Below are 10917 nucleotides of genomic sequence, written 5' to 3'. Positions count from 1 at the left end.
ATAATAACTGTCCCAATATCACACTGATCCAACATTTAACTTCATCTAGTGCCACCTTCAGGCCAAGCTTTTAAATACACTTTGCTCCACTAGTCCGATGACTATGACACAAACAAACATTCGACAAATCATCAGTGTGTTATCTATTCTTTGCAGCTCTCTATACTGAGGGCTGTAATGAACACTGCAGCCTCAGGTAGGGTTTTCAGTACCTTCCAATACTCCTTTAATAAGCCCTGGTTAACTTTCTCCTTGAGTGAAACCCCAACCCCAGTATTAGCATCGCTCAATTACCCAAGTGGATATTATGAGATTGATTCTTTAAAGGCCATGGGACGCTGGTGAACAGCAATCAACAACCAGAAGTTTCAGTATTTCACAAAGATAAAAAGTTCCCTTTGTTCTAATTATGCATTTTCTGCCCATACTCTTTATTCAGAACACAACTTAACACCAAGTAAATCAACACTATTTGTGGGAGCAGTATCCTGCTACTTTCATTGAGTGAATGTCAAGTTTTTGCTCCTCTGATCCCTGCAGACGATGCCCCCACCCCTTTATCAGCAACCACTTGGTGACATATGGTGCTGCTCATTTTCAAGTGCCGTGAGGAAGAGATGGAGGTCATGTTAAACAATTACTGAAAGCCTCATCTCGCTTATTATCCCTCCATCAATTACAGCCACGGCCATTGATATTAATCACTGGTTTAATTAAGAGATTGGATGAACTGAATGGGATTAACATATCATACTACGGCATGCAGTATATCACAAACACTAAAATTGGCCCCTCTTTCACTTCTGCACTTAAACAGACATTTTTTCTATTATTAGACATTTAGTAGTTTTTGTTTTTTATATATACTCTCTCTCTCTCTCTATATATATATATATATATGTATGTATATGTGTGAGTTGTCTAACAATATTGGGTCAGCAACATGTGTTTCCTCTTCACTGCTAAAAGCCCACTTTAAAAAAAAAATATTTTCAGTGATTTAACTTTATGGCAATTTAGTTTGTTTTATTCTATTTGTGTTTTATAATGTCATTAGCTTTTATTGCTCTTGTTTTATTTTATTTTATTCTTTAATGGGTTCTTTTTTATTGTAAAGCACTCTGCAACTTTTTTAAAAAGTGCTCAATAAAAAGTTTATATATATATATATATATATATATACTGTGTGTGAGCATAATGCAATAGGTGTCTGTTATTCTGTCAAAAATAACGACTTCCATGCTATCAATTTCAGATGTGTAAATGTGTGAGTTTGTTGTTGCGGAGTCAAAGAACTGCAGTGTCAACTATGGTCTTTATGAATCAGCAGTTCTTGAGAGACATGAAAAGGGAAACATTTTTGTCGTCTGGTTGTTGTTGTCGTATTAGTAGAATTTTTTAATTGGCCCATTGGAATTCGCGATCCTTAGTGCGACCTGCTTACCTCAATAGATGATTGATTTGCAGTCATAGACCGTTTCTCAAACCTTTGAACTACAACAAGAATATGTGTGAAAACTGTCCACTGAATTCTTAGAGTATTGTATTTGGTCCCATAACTTTATACAGCCCTTTTCAAAAAAAGGTATAGTTCAAAACGTGCTTTACAATAAAAACTAAGCCCATTAAAAATGCAAAGAGAATAAAACACACTAAGAGCGATAAAAACAAATGACATTATAAAGCACAGAGTAAAATAAACTCAAATGCCATAAAATCAAATCGATTTAAAATATGCAACAGATTTAGTTGCCCTGATAGCAAACATTAGGTATTTAATAAAAAAAAACATCTACAGAACAAAAACTGATCAGTAGTCAGTAGGAGGCAGGCGTACAAACAGCAGCAGATTTGTTTGGAACAGATGCAGGACTTCAGTGCATGACTGATTACTGTTTATTTCTGCAGAAATCAACGTGATGTCAGAAGTCCGTGGGAGGGAGATGGCACATCAACAACCATGAGTTGACTTTCGTAACCGCTCTAACACACACGTCTGTCCCCCTCAACACACAGCTCATGGCTTTTGTGTCTGTGTGGATTCAACTGTACATATTTCCACATGGATAACGAGGGCTTCATCTCAACAATGGCTACATCTCCACTGAGGCTGAAAGAAAGCATTACTGATGTGAGCATCTGCAGAGGAGACATATCTAAGGGCACTTCTTTCACAAACATGAGCTCACAATCGTATTCATAAGAAAAAAAGTTGACAGGAGAAACAAATAAGTACTACCTTAATGCTTCTGCAGGGAGCATGAGTAACCTTTTTTATTGTCACAGTAAAAGAGACAAGTACAGGAACACAGAGATATTACACAGCACTTATATATAATCAAATATTCCTAAAAGCGTCCACTCTGCCTTTGAGTAGCACTCTTCATCTCAGCCACTCAGAGGGAATATTAGTGGTCTGAATCACAGCACCTTCTGCCCCTTCACTTCACTTGCTGTCCTCCTGGATGTCAAACTGTCGGTTGGGTTTGGTGGACTCCAGCATGAGTTCGTACAGTTGGCCTATCTGTTCCCCCTGGAAGTCAGTGAGTTTCCCCTCTGACAGGTTGGCTCCAAACTTGACTGAGCCGAGTCGCTCCGCTGCTGATTCCAGTACCTGAGTCTGCATGGTGTCCTTGTATTGCTGTGGGGATGAGGGGAACACAGACCACTGTTTAGCACAGACAGAACGCAGAAATACGCCTGACCCTGTCCTCCTATTTGAAAATCCTCTGATAAAAACTAGTTTCCAGCTATAGGGAACAATTGAGCCATTTCCTTGTGGAGAGTTTTAACAGAGGGAGGAATTTCACTTTTTTTTCTATTTCACAGCCAAAACCACTGTCTAAAAATCACCCTGTTATTTAGGACCTATACCTTTTTGTACATTTGTCTTTAACATGGCACGCTAGTGTGTTAGCAGGGGTTTGCACTCATTGAGCACCCTTGTATATCCATGAAGATCAGACAGATGCTGTGAGGAAAAAAGCTATGTGATAGTTGAAGCTGACTGAATTAAGTGGCCAAGGAACTGATGTCAAAGATCCTCCTACAGGAAAGAACAGCACAAAGCTCATCCCCACCTTATAACATAAACCAATAAGTGTAATGTTTACTGATCTCAAGAGTATGCTCTTAAATTTAAAACACTGATATCACTCCTGGGTGATCAGTATTTGTGAAGAGTCAAAGCTGTCGGTGGTTTGTTTGAATCATCCTGAGCAGCCTCCAAATATTTAATGTCTAAAAATCCCTCCAGAAAGCACACAGTCAGTATCCTGTGCTTTCCCATTCACAAAGCATCTTGGGTTTTGGAACACTCCCACCGTAAGCAATAACAGGCCATTTATCTGAGAGGCTTTTTCCTCCACATAATGTAATTACATTGAACATTTGCCAAGGAAGAAATATCCTCCATGAATAAGGAGGTGACAGATCAGAGGAGTTCTCCAGTTTGGTACACGCTCATATTTTACTTTTCCTTCCAAGGACTTACTGGAAGAATCTAGGTGAATAAATGTGTGCAATCTTCTGTGTTCTATTGTCTCTGGATCCGTAACATTAACAAACGCCATGTCGAGGCCTCTGGTAATCAGGGGCCATGTTCAACTTGGTCTGCAGGCTGAAGACACACTGCCCCGCCCCCACCAAATGCTACAGAGTGCTCATCATCTGTTTTTAATTTATATTCATTTTGAACATATTGTGTCCAAATCGCACAAAACTCTGCACAACCTTGAGCAATTTACAATACACATGCCAAGTGTGAAGACAATTACTTTAATGATTCGCAAGAGATACATAGACAGACAGACACACGTGGAATTAGTAGGCTTATACTGTGTATATATATATATATATATATATATATCACATTCAACTGAACTTCAAGGACATATCACAAAAACTACTATGTATGGAGTTCAGGTTTCCTATGTATGTATATCTCTTTCAGCTCAGCATCAAAACTGGAGACCATTAAAACAAAAAACTATAAAAGCTCTTGCCTTGTGAGTTTGTATCCACAATGGACCAGCAATAAAGTTTAGGTCCTAATAAAGGTGGCTTTTACCCTAGTATATGACACACAAGTCTGGCTTTGTGTCGCTTTGGTTTGCCAAATGAAAAAGCAATTAGACAGAGACCTTGTTTTACAATCCATTTACAATCCAATCCAGACATGAAGGGCTCTCTGTAGTTTTGGCCAAAGTTTCCTTAGAGATGCTTTCATTTGAATTACAGCCAGAGCAGTGTGTAAATATGAAAAAATGCATTATTTTTATTGTTATTCAGATCGACTGAGTTTGAAAACAGTACATACTTGATATAGTTTAGTGTAATGGAATGTAATAAGAGTGTCTGCCTCCTCCCTCCCTCCCTCCCTCCCTCCCTCCTCTCCCGATGACTTCACAGCTACTGCGATGACAAAGAGATTCACCATCTACGCCATTATAGAAATGACCTGCAAATGGGTGATTTACCATTCACCAGCAGTGTTTAATTGTTAATTGTGCTGGAAAACATTGGCTCTCTCACACTGTGACAAAAACAATACCTGGCACACCTTGTGATTAAGGTTACGAGAGGACCAATTGCAAATGTACAGATTGTCCATCAGGGTTTGAATATTGAACAGTCAATGTGGTCGGTCTCTTGTAAACAATGTATTGTAAATACATCTTATTCTACCTGCACAAACATGACAGCAAGCACAAAATGGAATGGAAAGGATCCTGGCATATATATATAGAGGCCAAATTCATTCGATGCTTTATCAGTTTCATTTGAACAGCATCTCAAAACTACTGATATGATCACATATGCTTAACCGTTAAAAAATACTGTGCAAGAATAAAACCTGAAAAGCAACTGGCTGTATATTTATTAAGGTCTTTGTCCTGCTGCCTTCAGATGACTGCAGGGATTTGATGAGTAGAAAAAAAACTTTACTCTCACTCAGTTAAAAGAACCCTTGGTCAACATTTGTCAGACCTACTCATCAATAGATAAATGTAAACTGATTTGCCAATGAGGCATATCAGGGTCTTCAGGAGCAAAGATCTCTGGCTGTTGTGTCTTAGCACAACTTTTACATGCTTCAAGGAAAGGGACACACCAGAGGCGAAGGAACCACTTGAAGCGTAATTTGGGCACTTCAAGCAATATTCGAACGTCACTGTTCACCTGCTAGTTTCGTTTGCTCTTGTGGCAGCAGATTGACATTGTACCAGAAACAGACTTGAGTTTGAAACATCTGTTCTCAGTGCAAAGACACATTTTCCATCAAAGTAACAACTCACGTCATAAACAAATATCCTTCCTGATGCATCTGTGCACAGTGCACTCTGCTTAGCACAAATAAAGGCACAAGCACAAAGCTCATTTCAAGGAAATGACCATCAGAGCTTTGCCTTTCGCTATAAACTGGGCTTAATATCTCCATAAGAAATGGTCTAAGTTGTGTTAATTGTAATAACTCAAAACAAACAAGATGAAGGCAACACACACTCTGGACCAGATCAGTGGCAAGAGTGATGAAGATGATACATTTTTATGTTTTTATCCGGAAATATTTTATGCTACTAACTTATCTCAAAATGATAATCAGGGTTATTATCATTATTTACAAAATAGTAATTACATTACAGGAACTGGATTTAAAATAGTAGCAGCTATGAGAATCCATCCCTGTCTTTAACATTGTTTTATCACATACAGCATTTCTTCATTTGACTTCATGTAATTTTCCTAATTCAAAATGAGACGTGCTCATAAACCTGAGTTGAAGTTGATGACAAGTTGTTTGTGAAGAGGCCTGACTGATCCCCAAATGTAGTTTGGCTCTGTAGGGTGTCATGCTTTGCATCTCTGGGGCTGTGAGTAAGATTTTCCTCTCCAAAGAAATCATTTATCTCCAAATTTAAATAATTAAACACAAGTTTTTAAAATAAAAATGAAAGCTAGACGACCACAAAAATGTAACAATAAAGAAAAACAGAACATTTTTGAAGCACATATGAAATATTTCCTAATTTGATTTAGAGACAATAATTTATCTAATCTAATTTGTAAGCTCAGTTTGTGGTAACAGGAAAGATTCCAAATGATAAAAAGGATTGAAAGGAAAAATATTGAATATTTTTAAACAAACAGGGTCTGTGGGACTCAAACTGAAAGGAAGTAAAGTCAGTGTGAACATGACAGAACACTTGAGTTAATTAATCGCAATGCACATCAGTCAGGGTTTAATTGCTGTCAAAGTCACATGATCAATTTGTGCTCAGGTAGATGGAAGCAGTACCTGTGCAGTACCATAGGTAAATATTATGTATTACATTAATTATGAAATAGTGGCACTTGCTGGCCAAAGATCACACAGACTCACTTCTCTGCCTCACAGTGAGCTCTGCTCGCACTCGTCTGATCGGTGATGTCCCCTGACATAGATTATCACTACGTGTGAGGACAGGTGGACAAATTTCCCATCTTGTGTAATTCCAAAAATGTGACTCGCCTTTACCTTGAGAGTCTTGAGTTCAAAGTAGATGTGTCACATCTAGTACACCTCAGATCTATCAATATAGTATAACAGGAATTACAACATTTACACTGGGACCTTGTACAGTGGGGGGGTAGGGGAGCTAAGCATCGAATCTGTGGATATCCACCTGCATAAGACTCTCAAATGTTACTTTACTCTTTACTAAAGCTGCTCTGCCACCATGTGGTGGTGGAATGACATTACACTACCAATGTATAAACCCTGAAAAGTAACAGAACATACCAAAGCATATTTGGTGCAAATAGTCAGATCTACTCTCGCCCTTATGATAGGATAGTTTTACCATATAAACATTGACTTCACATTCGCACAATCTGCAATTTTCCGTCAGCTGTCCTTGCTGCATTTAGCAGCTGTAACTGTGTTTCTTTTAGTCTGGAAAATGTTGTTTTACTCCTCTTACATCAAATATATATAAATTAGCAAATTATTGTATAGCTATTATATAAATATATAATAGTTTGCTCCTCGTTTTGTGTAATATGTGGCTCTGCTGCGACTACACTTCTCCATGTCTGTGATTGGTCATATTCACTTAACACCGCCCCTTTTATCTGACAGATATCCTGGGTATGTTGAACTTGTTTTGTAGAACAAGTCCTGGGGCCTCATTTATGAAACACTGCCTAGTCCTTTAGGGGCAAAGATGGGCCGAGGATCGCCAGTTTGCCAACAAATGTGTGAGAAGATTATGTAAATGTTAAAAAACAGTGTTCCTCAAATAAAGATTGGAAGGTATACGGATATTTCACCCTCTACGGTGCATTACATTATTAAAAGATTCAAGCAATGCGTAATGGGCGTGTAAGCCTAAACTGACTAACAGTTCTCTCTGATACCTCAGACAACCATTAATGCCAAAAAGTACATAGAGATTTTGGAGCAGCATATGCTGCCTTCAGGACGACATCTTTTCCAGAGACATCTATGCATATCATATGCTGCAGAAGAGGGTGGGGGCGCTGGACTGGCCTGCGTGCAGTTCTGCTTGTCCCCAATAGAGAATGTGTGCCGCATTTTGAAAGGCAACATGCGACAACAGAGACCCCGTACTTTTGAACACATTAAGACTTGTTTGCAGGAAGAATCTCTGCATGACTCACTTGTGTAAGCATCAACACTTCATTGCATGTCCAAGGACAAGTTAAGATGACCTGAAGTGCTTGCAACCACCGAAATATTGTTTTTGTTCTCAAACTGTTGACAAAGCCTGACTCAGAATTTATATAATGTAATAACTATAATAACAAGAAACAAGTGTTCTTGGAAATCACTGCGATATCAATGATCCAGACAGACACACTCAAGTTATGTAAGTCAGATAGTTTAGGTTTAGATGATTTCACTAATGTGTTTTACCTAAATTGTACGAATTGTCGTTTTCTTTACCCTACAATGGGCCCTTTATATTTAAATACCTTATACTTACATCGAGGGGGTCCTCTCTATGGAGGCTGCCACAGTTTGACAACTGAAGCTACCACAGGTTCTCTTACATGTTTGGAAAGGGAGGGTGAGGTGAGGAGTATTCAGTTGCAACATGTAACTTCACCACCAGATGTCACTAAATTCTACACACTGAACTTTTAGTAGCTGCTGTTGATTAGTTTGGGTGTTGACAGAGTAAGTAAATACAGCTGTTAAAATACAGAAGTTACACATTGATGAAACCTCTGTTCTATTAACAGCACTTGAGTTAGTCCCAGTCCTCATCACTCTACATGCACAGTAAACAGCATGAGGAGGCTCCAGTAATAAGTAATGAAGCTGTACCTTCAAATGGAAGTGTTATTTCATTGTAAAGCAGGCAGACACACGCACACACACAGACAGACAGTCACACACACAGACAGACAGACAGACAGTCAGACAGACACACGCACACACACAGACAGACAGTCACACACTCACAGACAGACACAGAAAGAGAGATACACACACCACACAGTCAGTCAGTCAGTCAGACAGAAACACACACACACACGCACACACACACACACACAGTCAGTCAGTCTGTCAGACAGAAACAGAAACACACACGCACACAGTCAGTCAGTCTGTCTGTCAGACAGAAACACACACACACACACAGTCAGTCAGTCTGTCAGACAGAAACAGAAACACACACACAGTCAGTCAGACAGACAGTCAGACAGACACACACAGAAAGACAGACAGACAGACAGACACACACACACACACAGTCAGTCTGTCAGACAGAAACACACACACACACACAGTCAGTCAGTCTGTCAGACAGAAACACACACACACACACAGTCAGTCAGTCTGTCAGACAGAAACACACACACACACACAATCAGTCAGTCTGTCAGACAGAAACAGAAACACACACAGTCAGTCAGACAGACAGACAGACACACACACACACACAGACACAGACACACACACACAGACACACCTGCCTCGCTACGTTTATTTCGTACTGAGTTTTTTCACTGAGGTCCATTACCTGCCACTCAACCATGAAGCTCTTCACCTCCTCGGGTGATGCACCTTTATGTCTCCTGAACTCGTCCTTCACATACTGGTCCCCGAGGGCTCTCAGGTCAATGGGCAGGAAGCGATGGAGGACCAGAATCCTCTTGTACAACGAGCGGACTTGAGAGACATGAGTAGAAACCGCCATTAAGAAGCAGCACCGGTTTAAGACTCAGATACAAACTCAGGAGCAGCGTCAGACAGAGCTGAGTTTGCGGCTTCACATACAAGGATAGTTATTTAACACATGTTCTTGTTTATCCCGGAAACTGTGCTTCTTCTACACAGTGGGGAAATAGAGGCCTTACCGCCACCTGCTGTACCGGAGAGGTATCGCGCATGAAAAACTTCAAAATTCTTCAGGCAAGACATGTGACAAATGTTGGCTGCTAAAGTCTGGGGTCACATTAATGAGCTAAACACTTAGCTCTGATATTAATAGTATAGAGGTTAATAGATGTTTTGACATTCCAGTCAATCTAACAGACTAACTGATCTGGTAAAGGATTTTTAATGGAAGAAGGAGAGTAAGGAGAAAATGCAAACAAGGGGACACTCTGGTATTATTTTACTGTGGTTTTAATGTTTTTGAGGATTATTGGGTGGTTTAATCTTAGCTATTTTCCTTTTGTTACCCAGGCACTCCATCTCAGGAAGCTCATCTGACTTCACCCTGAACTAAATTCTAATTCCTATAGCGTTCAGGTGAGGGATACTCCATCTGCTTCTTACTGTCTTCTTCCCAAAGCCTTGCCCACTCCCCTTTTAAAAGCACTCTCACTGGCCTCTTTATGAAAAAAACAAATAAAAACACTTTAGTCAATGACAGCTTTTGCTTACTTTTGCTGCTATGAAAATATAGGGATGTAAATAAAGCCATTTCGGGTTGAATTTGAATTCTGGGGCTTACAGACACTTGGATGACACCACAGACAGTATGGAGGCATTTTCTGTTGTTATTCACATTTGAAGAATTGGTCACCATTTACTTCAATTTTGTTGGATTTGGCTGCGGCTGCAACGCTGTTTACCCCTGAAACTCCAAAAGTGCTTTGTGGACTGACTCAAACACTTCACCCACACCTAAATCAGAGCATAGTGGTGAGTAGATAATGCTGTGATCAGATAAACTGGGTGTAACTGCAGTATTCAAGTCAATGCGGTGCATGTGACCTGCTGCACGATGAAGTTTATCACATGCAATCTTAAAACATCCTGACAGCTTCTCTCTTGACGCACCCTTTGACAAACCTGTTCTTGTGTCTTGTAAGGCATTTCTAGAGTTTGTTTGCTTTAGTATACAGCACAGTTGACAACGTTCAATATGAAGCAACTGAAATCACAGTAGATCTTCAAAGTTTACTGTGAGGTTGGATTACCAAATTGTCTTTGTGTATTTTATTAGGAGCTTTCTGCAGAAAGGATCAACACAGAGTCACAAGGATCGCATAGTGTTGATGGCCAGTCAAATGAAAGCATCTTATACAAGAGAACCAAAGCTGTTGTCTGAGCCAGTTCAGATTGGTTCTGCCAGGAATGAGTGTGATTCAGTCATCAGACGTTCATTAAGTCATCTAAAAGTGGCAAGAGGTTCACGTCACAAAAGTTTTAGACCACAAAGTATAGAATGTACTTTTCCAACACATTGACTTCAAGATTAAAATGTGTTTTAGCAGTGGAATGCATACTTAGACTTAACTACACCTCATGTAACATAGAGTGACAGTAATTCTAGCCATTCATGGATGTGCTGTAAGAATGTGTGACACAAGTATAGAGGAAGATATATGAGGACGCTGTGGAAGACATCTTCAGACTTGGGGGTGACAATGTCTCATGTTACTCTGTTAGCGTTT

At 39.6% G+C, this 10917-nt stretch overlaps 1 protein-coding gene across 1 annotated transcript; it reads right to left on the bottom strand.

The window, feature by feature from the left end:
* Window positions 1–2244: 2244 nt before the first annotated feature.
* On the bottom strand, window positions 2245–10578 carry sdhaf3 (succinate dehydrogenase complex assembly factor 3). The gene is made up of 2 exons (XM_020090518.2): window positions 9033–10578; window positions 2245–2641 (listed from the first exon to the last, which is right to left on the bottom strand). The coding sequence occupies exons 1-2, from the start codon at window positions 9207–9209 to the stop codon at window positions 2447–2449; spliced, it is 372 nt and encodes a 123-aa protein (XP_019946077.1). The 5' UTR covers window positions 9210–10578; the 3' UTR covers window positions 2245–2446.
* Between the last annotated feature and the right edge of the window lie 339 nt (window positions 10579–10917).

The sequence above is a fragment of the Paralichthys olivaceus genome, chromosome 20 (assembly GCF_024713975.1).
Source record: "Paralichthys olivaceus isolate ysfri-2021 chromosome 20, ASM2471397v2, whole genome shotgun sequence".
NCBI classification, from domain to species: Eukaryota; Metazoa; Chordata; class Actinopteri; order Pleuronectiformes; family Paralichthyidae; genus Paralichthys; species Paralichthys olivaceus.
This window is presented reverse-complemented; position numbering and strand designations above follow the sequence as displayed.